Source organism: Bombus huntii, chromosome 1, assembly GCF_024542735.1.
Source record: "Bombus huntii isolate Logan2020A chromosome 1, iyBomHunt1.1, whole genome shotgun sequence".
Lineage (NCBI taxonomy): Eukaryota > Metazoa > Arthropoda > Insecta > Hymenoptera > Apidae > Bombus > Bombus huntii.
The window spans coordinates 14927982-14949784 of record NC_066238.1 but is presented as its reverse complement, the minus strand read 5'-3'; the positions used below and the strand labels follow the sequence as shown (position 1 = coordinate 14949784).

The 21803-nt window shown below is 47.0% G+C and overlaps 1 protein-coding gene across 3 annotated transcripts in view; it reads left to right on the top strand.

Moving 5' to 3' along the window:
- The window catches only part of LOC126870190 (protein bric-a-brac 1-like), a 162592-nt gene that overhangs the window by 59467 nt on the left and 81322 nt on the right, over positions 1 to 21803 (top strand). Inside the window, exon 2 of one of the 3 annotated variants that reach the window (XM_050627701.1) lies at positions 426 to 669. The exons of the other annotated variants lie outside the window; for them this stretch is intronic. Coding sequence (XP_050483658.1) covers positions 426 to 491 — 66 coding nt within the window. The 3' untranslated portion in view covers positions 492 to 669. Of the gene's footprint in view, positions 1 to 425; positions 670 to 21803 lie in introns of those variants that run through there. 3 annotated transcript variants of the gene reach the window in all.

Genomic DNA, 21803 nt, shown 5'->3' with positions numbered 1-21803 from the left:
TGCGCGGGGGAAAAGACGCGAGGAAAAACTCTGCCGGGATTACGGAATACGTTTCGAGGGCCGTTGAAAACGATTTCAATGTGCCGATGATTGCACGCTGGTTGCTGCTAGTTGAGAAATGCAGCGCGTGTAACACATAATTGCGATAATACATATTTACGGCTGTTCGCGACTCACCGTAATTTATTATTTCTGCGCAATATTATACTTATGTATATTAGCCTCGAGGTCGATCGCCACTGTCGAGTTCCGATCGTGTAGGCGAAACTATACAACTCGGTGAATCGTTTGTCCGCGTTTTGCATCGCGTCCCGTAGCCTGTGGCACGTTCGCCGCTAGTATGTCACTGGCACGCCCGTAGTATAAGACGCGGCCGTCAATCGATAATCGTTTAATCGATCGATCGTTTACGTTTTTTGTTGCAGGTGAGTACGCTACGATGGAATGTGTTAGTTGCGAGTGACGCGGCGACCGATCGTCCACGTAAGTAGGAAGCCAGCTAAGGGAGTTTCGCAAAGGGCGGCGGAATCGACAGTTGCCGCGATCCTACGGATTTCGGCGCGCCTTTTCATTGGCGATTTTTAGGTCGCCAAGAATCGCAGCCTGCGCCGCCTATTCACCAGACCGTCCCTTTCTTTCGCCTATGAATAAACATTGAATTTCTCGTTACTCTTTTTAATAACTTTTTATACTTGATATTTTATTAATGCGAGACATTCCGATCGGGTCCCGCTACGGCTGCGAGTTGCGCAACGTGATTTGCGTTTCAATAACGCGCGTACGTAGTACTCGTTGTTCAGACTTTTCTTCTTCCTCGTCTTCGTCTCTCTCGCGCTCCCTGTCCCCCTCTCTGCCCGCCTTCGCCGCGATCCTCCTACTCTTCTCCGCTCCACTTCCCCCGTCCCCCGGGTCCTCTTCTTCCACCCCCGCCTCCACAAACGCTGCTTCGATCTCTGTGTTCGGATACTCGCGGATCTTCTCCCGCTCGTCTACCGAATCGCGTGCCATCCGCAAACGGGCGACGGATTTTCACGCTTTTCTTAAATCGCCACGTCGTCGATCCACGGAACCGGCGGACGATGGCTTTCCCGTGCGAGGTGACTTTCTCGCGAGAAACAAAGGATCGGAGAAAGGAAGAGAAACAGGGGAGAGGTTTGCGAACGTGTAGATGCGTCTTTTATCGAAAGTTGTGGGGGAGGGAGAGAGAATAGCACGAGGAGAAGCAGAAAAGGTGGTGCGGAACAGGGCACAAGCGGCGTAACTGTATTGGCCCTGTACGGTGGCTGGATTTTAATCGAAGCGCAACGTATAAAGTTGCTGAAAATCAGATTATCCCTGCTCGTCCTGTTCCTCGTCCTCCTCCACTTGCCGCGGCGCCCTCCCTTCCCCTCCTCGATCTCTGCTTTCCGGTTGGCCACGACTGCGAACCATTTTTTATTCGCGAGTTTTTTATCTCGCGGATTTTTATTGATTCCTGCAAATCAAACGTTCTATACGCGACGGACGAGCCGCGGAAGCGGCCTCTCCAACCAACTTTGACCATCCGGACTAACGAGAAATCTCTATCGTACGCTATGCGCTTCGCGGTTGCTTCGCTGCCACGTCGCGCCGTTCCACGTTCATCGGGTCGTGTCCGAATCCGCCACGCAGGCTTTAGCTTTTCCGTTTCTGTGGAGAAAAAAAAAACGACTACTGTCGCGCGGCAAAACGAGTACGGGACGTCTCGTTTGCTTTCTCAACGTTGACGCGTGCCGTTTTCTCAGCGCGGCTTCCGATTCAAACGGTTGAGGAATGTCGCGCGTTGTCGTCGACCTTCGCAACGATTCCCGTTCCAATGCGAGGGGAGCGATCGTCTCGAGATCTGCGTTGCACGCTCGATTTGCCGAGCCAACACAATCGCCAGCCGCGTTACACGAAAGAAATACGATCCGTTTCGTTCGATCTGTTCTCTCGTCTGTTCGGCCATCGTTCGCGGACTCGAGCACAGGTTTCCGCGGGACGAGAAACGCGGCGAAGAAGAATGGGTCGTGAAGGCGTTTCCGGTTGTTGGTCCAGGGTAAAGCATTCTCGCGGGTAATTACTCTGGCGTCGAAAATCCAGCAGGCAATAATTTCACGCGAGAACGCGAGAGCACGCGAGAGAGGTCGGGGGAAGCTCGCGCATGAACGTTACAGTATTATTTTTAATAACGGCTGCTGAGAAGTGGGGACCCGTTTGCCATTACGTTACGCGGTAAATAATAAACGTTTATAAGGCCTTGGAAGTTATTATACAATATATACGTTCGTATACGCGCTCGATGCCATTACGGGTATCGTATATTATTAATGCAGCGGCGCTCAACCGCCACCTACCGCCACCACTGAAGCTACAATAGTTGGCGCGCTCGTCGCTCTTTCCGATTCCATGCGATTGGACGCGACATCACGTTCGATTCTTCTTGCACCGGGATTGTCTCCAATTCGAGACTCTTCGTTCCGTGTAACGCGTTCGCCGTGTTGCCGCTGTGTTTCTTCGTTGTGACTGCACGCAGCTCTGTGCTCTGTTTTCGTCGACCACTTGCCACTTTTGGCAGCCACTGCGCTGCGAAGCTTCTAGCGATCCGCGTTCCAACGTGTGACCATCGAATGGCGCGAAATCGCGTTCCACGTAGCCGATAGCTATGATCGGTTATACCGCGACGACTCAGCAACGGAAAATATCCGTCAAGGTGACTCGGCCGTGAAACGGCGCTCGCTCTCCGCCGCCTATGTTCCCTTCCGATGTAATTACCATGCAGTGGCATAATTTCGCTGGCGGATAATGAGACGTTTGAAAATAATACCGGCCGTCTGTGGCTGCGATCGGATGCTTGTGTTGTCGATGCAGCGCGGCGGTTCCGTCGGTTCGCGAAATTCAACCGAGCGGCGTAAAAACTGGACGAGAAGACGGGGCGCCACGGTGTAGAAGAGGCTGGCGGACGTTGAGTTTCGGTAGAGCCGCGGCACACGCTAATTGCGCAGTTATTTCGTCGAGATAAGACTCGCGATTCATGGCCGTTTTCGCTAGACGGAGATTAGGCGAATTATATTATTTTACGTGTAGTATCGCGCGGAGACGATAGCGCAACCAAAGTTTCGTATCAATATTTATTGTAAACGATAAGATTAAAAGGAATTTGTTAATGCGCGGCTCGTATTTATATTGTTACGTCATGTGCCAGTTCGAGCCGACCGTATGGCGAGACACACGCTCTTCTCTCTATCGAATGAAACAAAGCGGTTCTCATTTTATTCTCGAGCTTGCCGATCCTTCTCTGTCTCTCGATTTCCAGCAACCGTGTACCGCGTATAGATCGAGCAACGCCAAGACGCTCGTCGTTCTATCGGGACGATCGAGGAGCACGCGCGTCGTCCCCGTTCGTTTCTCAGCGGAAAGGTAAAAATATCGTGCGAGAAAATGGCCGTATACCTCGACGCTCGTAAAACGTCGAACCGTGCGGCATTATTTAACAAACGTATAGTGTTTCGTTGCGGTAACTATGGTCGATCCGTGGTGTCGATTGTACATAAGCGCGCCACGTTGAGAGTGCGAAACAGAGAGCACGAGAGAGGAGAGAGAGGGAGCATGGTGGCGTGTGAAAGGACAGGAGGGGTGGATCGGTGGCTGGAGTAAGATGATAGAGGGAGTTATATGAGTGTGTATCGGCAGGAAGAAGGAAGGAGGTGGGAGGAAGGAAGGAGGGTTACATACCGTTGGCAGGAACTGGTCGGTGGTGAGACCGCGTCGCGTCGTCCGTCGTCGTCGTCGTCGTCGTCGTCGGTCAATCGAATTCTAGTCTAATTAAAGGTCGGCTGTGAACGCGATCGGAGCAACGTCTTAACGAGGATAATTTTCCGGCGAGTAAATAAAAAAGAAAGAAAGATGGACTGGTAGTTCTGACGCTTTTTCACCACCGAAGAACTTCATCCGGTGGCTTAAAGAGACTGTCGGGCCGGCAATAACGAGGCGCTTATCGATCGATAATAATTTAACGATAGATATTCTCTGTCAGGCTGTTAGTTGTGTGGTGTCGTGGCCCTGCTAAAATATTTTCGTATCGTTCTGGTCGCCAACTGGAAAGTCGGTTCGTCACGACCTCCGCTTAGAAAATATGCTACTTCATTCTCGTCGGAGAAACACAGGGACGAGAGAGCCGCTCCGCGGGAGTCCGTGTACGTACACGCGGCCAGAACGATGCACACACCCCTACACTCGCACACGCGGCTCTACAATCTACAACGACCGCGAAACAGAGGCAAATACGCGAACGAACACCGACGCGGCCAGATCGCTGAGAAAAAAGAAGGACGGAGACAACGAGGGACACCTACGTCTTCGGTTACGCCGCTACGTACGCGGCCGCGCCGCACCGCGCCGCACCGCGCCGCGTTCTTGCTTCTCCGTTTCTCCGTGTGTGAGTGCGTATGCGCGCGCGCGCTCGCCGCCGCGTGTACTTATATATAGAATTAAATATACGATACATTATTCATTTTAAGTTCTTTCTCCTTGCTTGTCCGGAGAACGTATGTATTACCCGCACACTAGCCGCTCCCGCACACTCACGCTCCCCTTCCCTTTTTCTCTCCCTCTTTCTCCCTCTTTCTCTCCCTTTTACCCCCTTCCGGCCCCCTTTCTCCCCCGTGCCCTCTGCTCTCTTTTTCCTTCTCCGGCTCCTTCGACTCCGTCTCCTCTCTTCTCTCTCGATCGCGTTCATGGACGTGCGCGCACGCCTACCGCCGACTCTTCTACCAATACGTATATATGTACACGCTTAAACGCGCACCGTCGAAACTTACGACCGCGGCCGCGCGCGAGCTCACAGTCATAACTTTTTCCTTTTTTTTTTTTTTTTATTTTAAAGATGGCAGCCTCTCATTTGCAATTCTATGCAGCACGTCGATACGCCTGATTTATCGTTACTATACTTGTAACGAGTCCGCGCGATTCTGCCACAATTTATATCGACGTACGTCTCTGCGCGATCCACCTTACGCTTCTTTGCCGGATCGCCACGAGAGAACCACTTCCGGTTGGTCGACTCCTTTATCGGACGATACTATCGGCGATACGAGGAAGCTTTCGTTCGCGTTTCACATCCAGTCGATCGGTTGCCTCGAGTGTCTACGATATTTCGGTAGCGGACCGATATCGCAGCGAGTGGGTGGGGTGGCGGTAGCCTAGTGAGCGTGAAAGCTCGACGATGTTGGCGACTAAGGTGTTCGTAGCGCGGTAGACGTGCAGCAGCAACGCGTTTCGGGTGAACGTACGAAATCGAAAGCGACGAACGTTGGCCGTTACGACACGGTAATTACGTGGTAACACGATGATAAGGATGATTAGCCGCGCGTTAACGTTCCAATGATTCCGCGTGTGAAACGAGTTCTGCGCGCGTGCCGGCACCTTGAAACGAGAAAATCCGGTCGAAGAGTAGCTCGTACCCGGCGTGTCGTTAGAAGGCGGACAGTTTGCTCTAAAGATGAAACGACGGATCTCGACCAACAGCAAGGCAAGGACGAAGGATACGTGAGGTTTTCGAATGCCGGGATCTTCTTCGGCTGAAAGATGGTTACACAGCGGCGAAAGGTGCGTATTTAGCGGGCAAATAAATTCGACCTTGATCGATGTTGGCGAACCGGGCATGCGCCAACTCATAAGAGAAGTAGATCGTAAAAAAGTCAGCAATAAAAATGGTAATGCAGCAAGTAATACGCGCATGATACCAGCCATTATCCACGCGCGTCTTCCTTTATTATCTTCTTTATACTCGATACAGCGCGGATCGTAAAGATCGCGGTAGTAAAAAGTATTATTTTGTACCGTACGGCTCGGTGGGGACACGAGCAACGGATCGCGGCTATTCCAGACGACGACGACGACGACCACGACGACGTAGAAATCGAGGCGAGTCGCGTGGCTCGTTGCATCGTCGCCTGCACGGCCAAGCGCGTATCTCCTTAAAAAGCAACGCGTTTTAATCGCGCGTCATCCTCGTCGGCAACTTTTCTTCTCGGCTTGTCGATGGCTAAGCGAGAGTTTAATCCGAGCGAAAGGAAGAAAGTGTAGCGAAGAAGATAGAGAAGAGAAGAGGGGGAAAAAAGGAAACAAACGAACGAACGAACGAACGTGTAGAGAAACGGGAATACGGAGAAGACTAAATCGGAAATTGCGGTGGGAAGAGAAAGCGAGGAATTTGAACGGGAGCAGAGAACGAGCGTCGAAAAGTCGCTAACCCGCGTCCCGTTTGGCGCGAGCGCACACCCATTGTTCGACTTATCGGCCTCCACCACGTGCTTTACATAATGGTAGTGTCGAAAATGCGGTTTAACGATATCTAAACACGAGTACTCGGCCGTTTTAACTCGAAACGCGCCGCGGCATGGGGTGGCCCTGTTGCGCGAGAGAGAACGCGCTAAGCGTTCGTTGTGTTTTCCACTGGCAGAATCCCCTTTGCTACGGAATATTCTCAACTGGAACATACATACATTCTCTCTCTCTCTCTCTCTCTCTCTCTCAATCACCCTCGTATTCTTTGTCGTGCACACGCTGCATGCCATGGAAAAGGGAGGAGAGACACACACACACACACAGACGAGTACGCGCGGGAATGGGAGAATGCATTTGCAGTGATGCGCTGCGAAAAGCAGATATCGGTTTACATCCGAACAATTACAGCCTTTTGCCTGGCCCAAAACGTTATGCTAATTGATTCGATATTCGCCGGATGGTGGACCGCGGCCGGAGAAGCCTTAGCCTCCTTCTCGCTCCTCCGCCGATGCTCCTATTTAGTTTCTTTGTCATCCGGACGAGTCCTCGCGTCTCTTTCCTCGATTTCCTCGTTCGAGAAAGAAACCGAGAAAACGGCGGAACGCTGTAGCCAAGTACGCGAATATGTGTAGCATTGTAGTAGTGGTACGCTGTAGTTGTATTGATATTGCGAAAGGAGTAGAAGCGTAGCGTTCTTTCCATAAATACGCGATCGCGCGATAAGACGATAAGAAGATAAATATTTTTGTAATGGTGAATTACGGTGAAGTAAAGGCAGTGAAGGAGCGGCTGAAATTGGTTGGACAGTTTCATTTGCGTATCATTAAAATAGCGAGTAACAATAATATCGGTACACGTGCGTAAACATTCGTATAATAATTATTCTGTTTAACATGGTGTCGTTTTGCGCGTCGAGTCGTATTTTTACGACGAACCGAACGACACGATTATAAAGGCAGCGATGGCTCGTCGTCGCGGCGACAACGGCTCCGGATAGTTGCATTTACGATTCATTAAATTACGACATTGCACCAAAATATATAAATATTCATGTAATCGCGAACTGGTGACGCGTAACTGGTTAGCTATATACGTTCTTCGCTATACACATATACGTTACAATGTATAGGAAACTACTAGCCAGCGCACTTCGGCACCGATTTTTCTCTACGTCCGGCTAACTAATATAAAACGTTGATACGTGGCTCGATAAACAACGACAATTAGCCGCATACAAATATTTGTTAAACGATTATCGTGTTAACGTTGCGACCAGCATTATACGCAATTACGTACGAGGGTGCAAGCACTTATCGTACGAAGCAACTTACGTGTAATTACGTTGGTCTCGGGGCCTGTGCGTAGCGTAACGCGTGCGTAACTAGACGCGTTTCAACGTTGTAGAGGACCGGGTCACGCGAGTAGAACTATCGTTCTCCCGAGATCTTTTTGCCGTGACCAGATTCAACGCACGATACGCATCTCGAAATAGTTTCCTAACACGTCCCGTTTTACCGGATTTACCGTATTCCCGTGGAGAGCCACCGCCCGCCCAATCATCGTCCGACGCTAAAGAAACTTACGGCCGTCAAGCAAGATCGATGCACGAGTCGCGTCGTTCAACTTTTCCTCGAAATAACGCGACGATTCTGCTTACGAAGAAATCGTTGCTTACAGACCATAATAGCTACGATTATCATATCCGATGAAATATAGTGGACGACTGGGTGTACACGCGGCCGTACGAATTGCAGCGACAAAACTAGTTTCTCGCGCGCGTACATCGAGCGCACTCGCAATTCTGAACGAGCAATTTACGAATCGGAAATTGCCGAAAATAGGCAACCGTCCGCGATCGTCGCTCTTTTCCGCTCTCGAATTCCCACTTTCATTTTATCTTTCGCCTTGCCCTTTCTACTCGCCTGTCTTTCCCATCCGCAATTCGTCGGATTTATTAGTTTCTAATTAATTATCGGAACGTTGTACGAGCGTATTAAACACCGGATACTGAGACGCGCGGTGTGACGGACGCATGGCGAACAGGAGGACCGACCGATCCAGCGATCGTAAATCTCGTTAAGTCTCGAGTGGGATCTCGAGAAACATTTCGTAATCGATTAGCGGGTCGCCGCACGAGGCGGTAGGGCCGCTTAAATTACGCTCATCTGCCGGCCCGGTCGACCAATTATCTGTAATTTTACGTCGACCCAAATATTACGTTGTATCGGGGCTTTTTCGTTTGTTCGCTTGGATCCGTAGATTCGTCGTTATTACCAAACGCTGTGTGACTGACCCGCGCGTCATTTCTCCTCCTCTTCTTTCTTTATCTCTCTGCTTTGTTCCCTCTCGCTCTTTCCTTGCGTACAATACAGCTGACACGCGATCGCGCGATTACAAGGATCAACGCCGATTCGACCGCAAGACGGAACGCGACCAACGAGAAGAAAGTGTATACGTAACATGTACGATGAGGGAAAACTCGATTATCAACTGCTGCAATACGCGTTCTCTCGTTATCTGCTCTTCTTTAGCACGTTGACTGCCACGACACCCGTATTCGGGTGACAGCAAAGTTTCCGGTAGGACCGCGTCACCCGTATTCGGGTGGCGCTTATTTCACTACTTGCGAAGGATCGTCGTAGGTGTTTGAAAAGATATTCCAGAGGAAATAACGAATATATTGAATTGTTACGAAAGTAGTACGAAAATGGTTTATTGAAGAAATTATTTAGAATGTAAAACTTTAAAGCATTCTATACACAGGTGAGGTTGGTCGAGACAATTTGGACAATAAGTTGTTGTTTTCTTTAAATTCTCTCGTGTCTTTGTTCCGTCCATTCGACGTCTTTTATTTGCATAACGTAATTTGCACGCGCGTCTAATGCTTCTTCCGGAATCATTTTTCCCAACGGCGATACTGTGCTGACTGCGTGGAAGACAAGGATTTTTTGTATTCTCAGACAACCCTAATAATTTTGCAGCTAACGATTCTCTAAATATTCTAATATTTATATCCTTCCTCGTTGCAATTTTGTAACCCGTCGAAGCGTTTACAACAGAAATTGCGAGAAGGAGTCGAATGCCAAGTTTTCCGTACCATTTGATTCCTTCTCTAATTGTGGTGGCATAAGAAACCATTTGGTCGGAATAATCTATACCACACTTTCCTTCGTTATATTCAACAACAGCTAGTGGTTTTAACGTTGCAAATGTCTGTTGGCTTGGAGAAACAGCACGAATGCTACGATTTTTTTTCTACTTGGTACCACGATGGCAGCCTGTTTTGTCGATAAAATTCGCACATCCCGTGTATCTCTCCATTTGAGTACGACGATCCCGTTATCATCTTCTTCGGATACCATCTGCCCTTTACTTAGTTCGCAACAAAGATTATCTTCCGGGAGGAATTTTTGTTATTCCTAAGTGTTGCCACTACGTGCGTCTCGCGGTTTAGTCATAATATCGCTAATTCATAGCTCGTGTAAAAATGATCAGTGTATAATGTTCGTCCTTGGTAGAAAAGTTTCTCTGCAAGCTGTAGACGTACATCGTGTGCCAATGCTGTTTCTCTAACACCGTCAGCTGATCTACCAGAATAAATTTTCATTGGCCATGTATATGCCGTGTTTGAGCATAATTTGAATAATTTGATCGCGTATTTGTGTGCTTTGTTTGCTATATATTGTTCGAAGATGAGTCTTCCACGCCATGGAATCAACGTTTCATCGATAGCAACGTGTTCTCGAAGCGTGAATATTTTTTCATACTTCCTTTCGAGTTTGTCGAAAATTTTGAGCGACTCGCATTACTAAAATATCGATGGGAGTAGCAATCAGAGAGCGCTTGGTACGCGTGGCCCGAAGGAGATTTCATTGAAAACACGCGTGGCAGTCGACGTGTTAGAAACTTCAACCTCTCGGTTTCCTCGATTCTGCATTTTTTGTTACAAACGCAGCCGTGAGTCGATGCTCTCCCGCGACTCGCGTTTACTTTACGAATAATCGATGAGCACTTTATCGCGAGATAACGCGCAGCTTGACGTAACTTGCGAGGATAGGTAGAACAATGAACGGGTTTAGGTAGAGGTAGCGATAAATCTCAATTAGAGAAAGAGAAGAGGAACGCAGCGAGGCGAGGCGAGGCGATCGACGTGGCCGTGCGTTTAATTATTCTTTTTGACGCGGTATCGCATCGTGCCCCTCGCGTTTCCGGCATCTCGGACCGGTCTCGACGTTTCCCTTCGAACGGCCAGGCTCGGCGGATTTTTTCCATCGATATTTCCAATTTCGTCGAACTGGCTGGAACAAACGTGGGAAACGCGAAAACGCCGAAACAAGACGAGTAGCGTTCGAATCGAACTCTTAAAAAATAACCGGCCACCGGGGCTTGTACTCTGAAACCGGCGCGTATTTTCCGCGCAAGCCGGAAACGTTGGGCAACGCGTTTAGCCGACGGCCAGCGAAATCCTTGCGCGAGATCGACGGGTGGAAGCTCTTCGGTGATCGGCGAAACAAAAAATTTCCCCGCCGCGTACCAGTCTTCCCACTGACAGATCCTCTTCGAAGACTCGCGTGCCTGTCGATTCGCCAGATTTAAATCGTGAATTCGTTTAAAACGATCCGCTGGTTGTCTCGATTTCGAGGCTGCTGACGTAGAACCGCGGCTGGCAAAGTCAATTTGTAAAGCAATGGCCACCGCCGCTCCGATTAAGTTCGCAACGAGCAAAAGTAATTCCGAACGGCGAGGCAAGAAAGTCGTTGCGCTCGTTCCCTCGCTGGGAATATCACGCAAATTTCTAAACGTTCGATCGTACGTTTCGTTCCTCGCTCGCTGCGAATAATAATAATAACAATAGCAATAATGATAAAAATAATAATAATAATAATGACGACAATAATAATAATAATAATAATATAAATAATAGTAATAGCTGGAGCAATAATAACGGCAATAATAACGCTCGTAATAATAGCAATAACAATAACAATAACAGTAATAACGACAGAGCGTTATTACGCGTAATAATTTTCAACGGCGTAATCGTTAAGAAAGGACGACGTCCCAGGGTAACTGCGCCTATAATCGTTATCGTTACGGTTTACGTCGCTGTGTTTCCTCCTGCTTTTCCCTATCTTCTCATCTTCCCCCGTCTCTTCCCTCTTTTCCACAGCCTCGTCTTCTTTTTGCTCCTCTGCCTCTCCATCTTGCCGCCACGGATTCGCGTTGTGCCGCCTACAGTTCCACCCAACCAATTCCAACAACGTTCCAAATTATCCAAACTTTCTGCCCTCTGTTCGTCTAATCTTTCCATTCACCCGATCGATCGAAACTTATCGAACCGTGATTTCTCACTGTCTCTGTTTGTCGAAAGCTGCGTCGGCGGTGTGACGACAGTGTCACGTCGGAGACACAGTAAATCGCGAAACCGATAGATCGCCGGCGATCTCCTCGCGTCGCAATTCGAACGTTTCACGAATAAGGTGACGAAATTGAACTTTGTATATGATAATAGAATTTATTATACAAATCCAGCAGAGTTACGGTCCAAAATGTTACAGAATGATTCAAAGTGTTGCAAGAGACTGAGTCAAAATATTTTAACTGACCGATTCGGGCGCTTATTTTGGAGGGTATACTGTGGTTTTGGTCCCTCTGGAGGGGCGATTGTCGTCTGGTGTACCTCAGGGGCGCCTATTTCGTTATTATTTGCTTATTGTTTCGATGGCTGTGGTATGCAGCATGTCTAGCCTATTCTGTTACTGTTTCTGAGCGGTTTTCTTGAACGTGTGTCAACAGCAACGATAGCAGCAGGTTAAACAGCGAGAAAGCTCGGAAGACTAGTTGTGGTTTCGCGAAATTAACTTTCTTCCCTCTGCTCGTCTAATTTTTCCATTCACCCGATCGATCGAAACTTATCAATCTCTCTGTTTGTCGAAAGCTGCGTTGACGGTGTGACGATAGCAACGATAGCAGCAGGTTAAACGACGAGAAAACTCGGAAGATTCGTTGTGGTTTCGCGAAATTATCCAAATTTCTTTCCTCTGTTCGTCTAATTTTTCCGTTCACCCGATCGATCGAAACTTATCGATCTCTCTGTTTGCCGAAAGCTGCGTTGACGGTGTGACGATAGCAATGATAGCAGCAGGTTAAACAGTGAGAAAGCTCGTAAGATTCGTTGTGGTTTCGCGAACCAGTCCACCTGGAAGCAGGCTGCAAGCTCGCGTCTATCCTCTCGAGGAAGACGTTGCGAGAGAGCGAGGCGATTCGTAGTGGTGGCACACGTACTCGAAGGAGAGCATTAGTTTCAACGATTATTAGAGTTAGTTCTGGCCGAATGAGTTTCATAAATGCCCGGGGAAAACTCCAAGCGTATACTTGTATTTATACGAGTAGGTAGACGGAGACGGGAGGGTGCAGCAGAGCGGAGGAGGGCGTAGAAAGAGGGCACACAGAGGGTGAGGAGGTAGTATGGGGGAGGGGGAGAAGGAGAGAAAGAGAAGGACGGTATTCGCGGAGCCAAAGTATCCGTCGTTCCGCTTCGTCCCCAGGGGTTGGGCGCGTGCTCCCCCTTTCTCTCTCTCTCTCTCTCTCTCACTCCGTCTTTTTCTCTTTCCTTCCGTACTCTCCGCTCGGCCTCCTATTATTATTATTTTTTATCACAATATTTGCTTTTCCCACATTCTGTTTTATGTTAATGGTCGCTGCCTGCCTCCCTCCACTCGCCTCGTCCTCGCTCCTTTTTCTCGCTGGTTCCCGCTTCGTATGCATGGCCTCGGGGAACTTTTAGCATTTTGTCTCGAATTTAAAAAGTTTTTCCGCCGCTCTCGTCCTCCTGCCCCTCATCTTCTTCGTGCAACCCCCGCGCCGCGGTTCTCCCTACATTCTCCTCACCTGTGCACCACCTCTGCCCTCTTTCGCGCGCATCTCCGTCTTCCTTCCGTTTGCTTCCTAACGTATTTCCACGTATCTGGCGACGATTCGTCTTGGTAATCGGAGTAGGTGCACGCGGCCGGAACCGTCGCCTTGCAAATAGTTCTCATCCGTCGTGCATCCGAGAAGAACAACGAACGTACACTGGACGCTCGGAGTAAACGGCTAGTGGAGCGCGAAGAAGGAAACGAATGGTCAGCGTTGGACGGAACAAGAGGTTACGAAGTTTCGTGAAACTGATTTCCCGTGCAATCGATCGGTTACGATAGAAAAAGACGCGCACGCGAGGCAAGGAAGAAGAAGAGGAAGCAAGATGATATGCGTTCGCGCATCCTGCGGTTTTGTATCGCGAAGCGGGCAAACAGGCGTAGTAGTTTCTCTGGAGGCCGAAATCCATAAGTTAAGAATTTTTCGCAGAGTGGAAAACTTTCGAATAATATAGCGTTCGGTCTCCACATCCGAGTTTCGCCGCCAAGTTTCGTAATATATTACGCGCTTCTCTGGCTCGTCGTGGCTTTAACGGCGCGCACACTTCCACAACAAATTGGAATTTTTACGTTTGAAACTCGGTCGCCACGTTGTACGCTCGATCGTCGCGTTGCGCTTGCTTCTTCATCGACTTCTTAAACGACCCGTTTCCACCGATCCGACGTTCCCCCGTTGTCACGTATCCTTTAACGCTACAACTACCGATAGTTAACACGAAGCTATTTCTATCAAAACAAGGGAAAATGATTGATCTTAGAAAAATACGTGATAATGGATATTTATATATTTATTGATTTATCATCCCTAAACGAAGGTTGACACGATTATAAAATTGTAGAACCAGTTATTTTGACTGCTGTGGTATTTCTATCGTTAACGATCCAGCGATCGATCGGGAATTTTCCTGATAACTGATATCGTCATATCGAATGATAGCGGTAAAAATTGTAAAAACGTGTGGCAAGTTGTACGAAACGAGGAAGCTGGTTAATTGGGGTTCGATAAGCAGATTGCAGAACCCTTTTACTCTTTGACAAATACCAGTCATTTTGATATACGTAGCCTTGATACAAAATTATTTTCAGTTTGAATGCATAGAAAACAAAATAAAATTCATTGTATTATTCTTGTAGTTATCGTTGTGAATGTCATTACATCATCATGAAGCAGGAATTTTAAAATAAAATTGTAAAACCAGTTAATTTGACTGCTGTGGTAGTTCTAGCGTTAGCATCTAACGATCCAGCGATCGATCGGGAATTTTCCTGATAACTGATATCGTCATATCGAATGATAGCGGTAAAAATTGTAAAAACATGTGGCAAGTTGTACGAAACGAAGAAGCTGGTTAATTGGGGTTCGATAAGCAGATTGCAGAACCCTTTTGCACTTTGAGACAAATACCAGTCATTTTGATTAATTAATTTTGATAAAATAATTTTGTATCAAAAATTATTTTCAATTTGAATACATATAAAACAAAATAAAATTCATTATGTTATTCTTGTAGTTATCGTTGCGAATGTCATTACATCATCATGAAGCAGGAATTTTAAAATAAAATTGTAAAACCAGTCAATTTCACTGCTTTGGTAGTTCTAGTGTTAACGTTTCGTCGTAATACAAAGACTAGCGATGGAAGCAACGCGAGTGCTGAGACGCGTGTCGTTCGACGCGACTAGAACCAGATCGTTTACGCGGTCGTTCTTTTGCCTCGCGTCTTTCTTCTTAAGAACATGAACGCTTCACAGCGATCGGTGTAGTTGGCGGAAATAAAGTTGCCGCGATTTCTTCGGACAAAAGTGACGGAAGGAAAAGTTTTCTTCCTTTTCGGTTCTCTTCTAGCGGAATTATTTCGTTGCTGTTGATTCTGTTGGAACGAGCAAGGGGAGAATCGGTTTCGCGGTGGGTAGAAATAGCCGCTTTATCGACTCGAAATCGATCGATTCGCGCATCGCAGCCTCGCGCGAAATATTAAAAAAAAAAGAGACTCAGAGTGAGAGAGAGAGAGAGAGAGAGAGAGAAAGAGAAAAAACCGGAAAAAAGAGAAAAAGGAGAAAGGGGTAGAGAGGGAGTAGAATAGAATTCCTCGTATCCCCGCTCCATAACTTTTGACGAGTTTCAGCGAGTCGAAACCGTGGCGAGATGTGGATATAATTTTATCCAGTTTTTTATTGCGGACATGTTGAACTGGTAAGGGCTTCGATAGCGGCAGCTGAATCGGAAATATTGCCCATAAATATCGGAGATACCCACCCAGCCACGTGTAACTTCACGCACGTGCAGTCTCGCGCGTACGTACGCGCGATCCTCGCCTGTGTGCCTCCGCGCGAATTCCTACACGCGTGCATCGCGGCACACACGTGAGCTCTGCCTCCTCCTCCGCCCCCTATCCGCCGCGTACCTGCAGATAGCCGATTCGTATCGTCAATCCTGGCTACCCTATACCCTGCACGGTATAGGGCCTACGCCGCCGCGTCCCGTATCTATTCCGCGACGGCTCTATCGCGAAATGGATTTTTTTTCAAAATCGTGAAAGCGCTGCCGCTCCACCCCCGCCGCCACCTCTGCACTCCTGCCGTCCCTCCTTCTCTTCCGCCACCGTGCACTCCTCCACTCTGCTTCGCTTCGCATCGCATCGCCTCGCATACTACTCTGCGAACCGCGGTTACGCTGCAAAAAATGTTTCGAATTCCTCGAATCGCCGCGATTAGTTTCCGTCTCGATTGTTCGATCAGCCGGTCATTCGCGGCCGATCCTCGGTGCACGGTGTATGGTGGCCAAATATAGCGCCGTACACAGCGTTTCATTCGTTGTCGTCCTCCGTCATAGCGAATTCTTCGCGCGAAAAGGAATCTATTGGCTTGGCAACTAAGTGATTGCGGATTTTGTCATTAGGTGATATTGACAAAATCCGCAATCACTTAGTTGCCAAACGAGCCCGTCAGCTCTTCCAGAGCAAAACGCGTGCCACGTACGTTTTTATCGCGACGCGTGTAACGACGCACGGTGCGTGCCGACCAGAGCAGCACGGCTTGCCGCGTGGTTCGAAGCGCGTGCGAAAGGACTCTCGGCGCGGTGGAAGCGCGACAAAAGGCGAAGTGGGTCTTTCATTGGCCGCGGTAGAAAGTGCGAAATAAAAAAGAAGCGAGGAGAACGAAGTGGCTGGATCGAGACCGCATGGGCGCGGGAATCGTGGGGGATGAGCTCTGTACAGTGTGGAGGGAGATAGCAGTAAAGGAGGATTCGCATTATTTTAAACGCGCACCTCCGACTCCCTACCTCCGTACCGTTCGCTCTACCTCCCTTTCTCTGTGGCCGCGTCTCCCTTTCCTCTTCCCGTTGCCGCTTTGCCAGTGGTTTTCGACCGGGTTAGGCTCTGGCGGATAAACGCGGCAGAACAAATCGCCGAGAACAGCACGCAAAAAGTGTCGGAGAAAATTCGTCGCATCGCCGAGACGGATACGCCCGGAACAGAGGAAACGTTTGCCGCTTTCGAGGCTGTCGGCTTTCAGCTACGCCAACCCCCTTCAACCCCCAACCTCTCGAATACCGCGATCAACCATTCTTTTCTTTCTCTCGCACCGTGTCCAATTTTTTCTCCCGATTTTGTCACGAGGAGGTCGCTTCTCGTTTCACTTGCGAGTCGAATCACTCGAAACTGATCGATCTTCTTCCTTTCGCGTAGTCGTCGTCGTAGCGAATAAACTGTCACTGCTAGTCACGATATTTCGGTGAGTTTACTAAATTGGAGCCATAGTTCAACTTGTTAAATTCTGTTACGAATTATCTAAAAATGATCGATGTTACCTCGGAAGTAACTCGAAGGGTTGAATATATTTTTATTTATTTGATTATAATATAATGAGTATTTCTTTAATTTGTAGGAAAAAAAGTAATTTTATTTAAATATATAAATTTGAATAAATTTGAACTTATATTATATAAATATTGTATTATATTTTAAGTATATTGTAGTATTAGTATGTTAATATATTCATAATATAGTTTCGTTTAGGCCCATTACCATTTCTCATGTTTATTTACGTTACGTGTATTGTAAACTTTTATCTTTAGAAAAAGATTTCTTCTCCTTCTCGTTGATCTGCATATACATAGTTTCTTAGATATTTTTATTAAACAATTTAAATATCATTAGAATGCTTGTATTTAGCGATTCGACTGTCTTAATATGAAATTAATAATGAATTTCCATTAAATTTTGAATTATTAGCTCGATATTAATAATAAACTCAGAGTCTTACGTTCATCGTTAAATTATGTAATTTAAATAACAATTTAAGCTATACGTTATTCAACTAGAAGCTTTCATCCAAAGTATAATTTTACTATATCGTTGAAATAGAAAAAGCATATCCAAAAATAAAAATTTGACATTAAAATTTTCTTCCGTTTCATAAGGCGATAATAGATGAACAGGAATCTCTGTTTTATATTATTTTATTGAATTAGGTACCATCCATTTCGTTCTATTTCTATTATTACATTCGCATAATCCAATAAACTAATATAAAACAAAAAACATTGTGCGTCTATTATTTCTTTATAAAACGAAAGAAACTTTCCGGATAACCTAACAAAAGTATGTTCTATCATTACAAAATCGTCAATAATAGAATCGACTGACCTGCTCCTCTTATTCGAAAGAAATTACATGTACCGGGTCAGACTGTCGGACGTTCGAATTTATTTTATCAGCTCTCGTACACACGAAAATACTACACTGTCATCTACACGCCATTGACAGGGCTTGTAATGCGATCAACAGATTTCAAAACCTTGAAATCCGTCTTTCCTCCCCTTCGCATCTTCCGATGCTGCAGTTTCACATTCCTAGACTCGAACAACGGTAGGTTAATAATTTAACGAATCTCAACATTTGCCAGTGCCGTCGATACGTTTTCATCGCAGCAACAACTCTGCCTTCTTTCCATATAAATTATTCGATGTTACCGCCTCAGCGTGTGTTCGTGATCTCTGTGTATTTATTGATAACTCATTATCCTTTGATACGAATGTTACGCGTGCCTCTAACACAGCCAGGGAGCCACTTGGATTGCTCAGAGCCTGCTTGTTTCACATTTAAAAATGCTAATACGTTACACCTCGCCTGTACAGTTTCGTCTGGAAATAAGTCGCCCCATTACGAATGTAGGAACACGCTCGGCACCGGTCAGTTGCCTATTACGAGTCGGCTGTGCTATTCGGCTTCGCTTTGTCCTCGAACGGGACAAGAAGGAACACGGAGGCTGGAGATAGCGGCAAATCATGAAAATGATCAATCGAGAAACACGTAACACATTAGGATCGCTGATATTAAACTGAGAAAGCATTATACATATTTTATTCGTCTCCTACTAAACGACGTCACTGTTCGTTCGAACAGAAAAATTTACGGTTCTTCGCTTTCCTACAACTTTTACGCCTTCTCGGAACTCTCACTGTGTCGGCGACTTCGAATAAAGAACAGAGTATAACGCGTTGCTTGTTTCGTTTAACAAGTTGCTTATTTCCTAGAGGAAATTATTTCTCGCTGGTTCCCCCACGTCCGCAATATGTCTTTACTTTCAAAAATTCCATGCAACTTCTTGCGTTTCCTCTCATTTCAGATTGATACACTCGTGGAGTGGAATAATCACGACTACAATAGCATAATGTCTAGATTCAATCTACACCCCCTATATATCAGTCTATACAATAGACGTACTGTTGAGATCATCTTTCTTTACAAAATCGTTAATAATAGGATCGACTGACCTGCTCTTCTTATCCGAGGGAAATTACATGTACCGGGTCAGACTGTCGGACATTCGAATTTATTTTATCAGCTCTCGTACACATGAAAATACGGTCATCGTACAGTACACCGTCGTCTACACACCATCGACAGGGTTTGTAACACAGTCAACAGATTTCACAGTCGCTTTCATCTTCTCTCTGATCCCATCGATAAAATTAAACGTCCCATGTGTTTTTTATTAGGTTGTCCAAAAAGCGTCTTTTACAACGACGCATCTTTATACAAACATGAATCCTAATCTGTCGAACGTTGTGATCTTTATTTTGATAGAACAAAATAGATCACACGTAATTCGATAAAATAATATAAAACGAAAAATCTTGCTCGTCCATTATTTCCTTATAAGACGAAAGAAACTTTTCGGACGACCTGATACTTGGCTCTGCTATTCCCTCGACTTCTATCTAACTCGCGTGGCGCGCTTAACGCTTTATCGGCCGCTAGCGGTTCAACAGCATACGCACGGTTTAGACTTTCCAATATAACATTCTTTTCGTTCATCGTGAACGGTAAGTTTTCCAAATTGGTATAAGACTGTGGGAGCTTGCAAAGCAACGCAACTGAGCAAGTTACCTTAGTACTAGATAACAAATTGCTGCTCGAATAATGAGAAAGATTGTCGGCGACAAAAAGCCGATTAATAGGCTATCGGTCGATAAGCGTCGGCGATGAAGATCCGATTAATCGGCTATCGGTCGGTAAAGTGTTAACCCCTTCCCGTACTTTAACGAGTCGGACTCGCGATGAAGATTTTGGCCGAAACATGAATATCGCGAGACTGACTCGCGACCAGAGATACTTGAGCCAAACGTAAACATAACAAGCCGAGCTCGCGGCTGTTTTTTTGCCCGTTACGATCGTGACTGAATGTTAGTTTCTGCTTACGAGCATCAGTCTGGTCCGTTTCGTCGAACTAAATGGTACGGGAGGGGGTTAATCGTCTCAGCGGTCGGCTCAAGTCGCGTCCAGTGAATTCGTAGCGCCCTATGTAGGTTCACACGCAAACATTAACGCAGCTAATTCGTAATGTATTCTCCCTTGTGGACACTGTCTGTTTGTTGGAGGAGCAGAAGATTTTACCTGAATCCTACCTTTAACAACGTTGGAAAAGTGCTCCGTCCGTTTATTATATCGAATGAACGAATAAAAGAGTAATTTTGAAATTGGTACGCGTGGAAATAAAGCGGCTGAAATTGGTGCAAAGCGCCGGACAAGTATGTCGGTTGTACCGTGGAAGGCGCAATTGATATGGAACAGTTAGAATACCTGCGAGAGAAATAAAAGGAATCGCGCGGTGCTATGGAGGAAATCGATGGAAACGATTCCGACCGTTTCCACGATATGTACAGGTTCTCGTCGATAAGGTTGCACGCAGCAACGAGCTACGATTCCACGCATTCGACGTATTCCACGCCACTCCACGCCTTTCCACGGTGTTCCACGACCGACGTTTCAACGGTTTCCCCGGATTTCGCGGTTTCTCGCGCCGATATCGCTTTCTTCTTCGAGTAGATGATCACGCGACAGTGTTCGCAACGGTGACAAGAGGATGAAAAGGACGAAAAGGTTAGACCGAAAGCGCGACTCGTTCGAACGATCGGTGCACTATGGTGGCGCGAAAAGGAAACGATAGATGGGCCGCGAAGCACCTGTAGCGACACTCGACAGCAAAACTTTCTAACAATTTCTGTCCCGTGGCTTGCTACACAAAGACCTTATCCTTCGCTGGACGACGGCAGCGCTGTGGTTAGCGTAACTAGTTACAAACGTCCAAGACCCAGGTTCGAATCCCGGCACTCATAGTTCTGTTTTTCTACGATTTTTAAATCAGAAGAAAGAGAGCGGTCCGGATGGTTGGAAGAGGGAGAAAATCCCCCAATACGGATGAAGAAAAAAATCTTACACACCAGCAGGGGTGTGTACCTATCACGATGACCTATACCACCTGACGCCCGACGTGTACCTACCAACTAGGTTCCGATTCCTCGGAGATGCTCGATAGTTTACGCGACGCCATTCTCGGAATCTTTCGAGCCAATGCCTCGTACGCGTTTAGCATCTACTCGATGCTTCCTCCTCTCGGATGCTAAGTACGCCCTCGGATATGAACGTGATTAATTACCAGCAAATAGGAGCCGACGTAGATTGATATATCGAACGTTCTTGCAGCTTTCCCGTCGATTTACGGTCGCATCTATGGGTTATGACAATGGGGACAGGCCGGTCGTGGGAAGGGATGCTGTATGCGGCGGTTGTCGTCGATGCTCGTCCACCCGTCGATAGGCCGAACGAAGAAACGAGAGACGAATAGATAGCTGGATAGATAGGCGTACGCGCGCACGGTTCGTTAAAAGAGGAGCGAGAAGAATCAAGAGACGAAGCAAACGGGGGGGGGGGGATAGTCAGCGAGGACGTCGTGGAAAAAATGCTTTGTGACGAGGCAAAGGGGGAAAAAGGGGGAATAAACGCGCGGAAACGATATCGCGTTTCTTTCGCCAATTTTATTCTACTTGCCACGCGTTTTGCAAAAATAGCACTACGAGAAACGAAAAGAACCATCGGCACAGAAAAATACCACGTCTTCCTAATATTCTTCCGGATATTCTTCGAATTTTCCTCGATGATTCAGAGCAAAGGCGGGGAAAAGCTTCGACCGCGTCACCGTTACAAGAGTCGCAATGGTACAATGATAAGGAGAATTTCTCATTTGGCGTATATGGGTGATCAGGTTGGGCCGAGTCTGGAGCAGCGAGTCTTGAAATTACCGCACGGCGTAGTA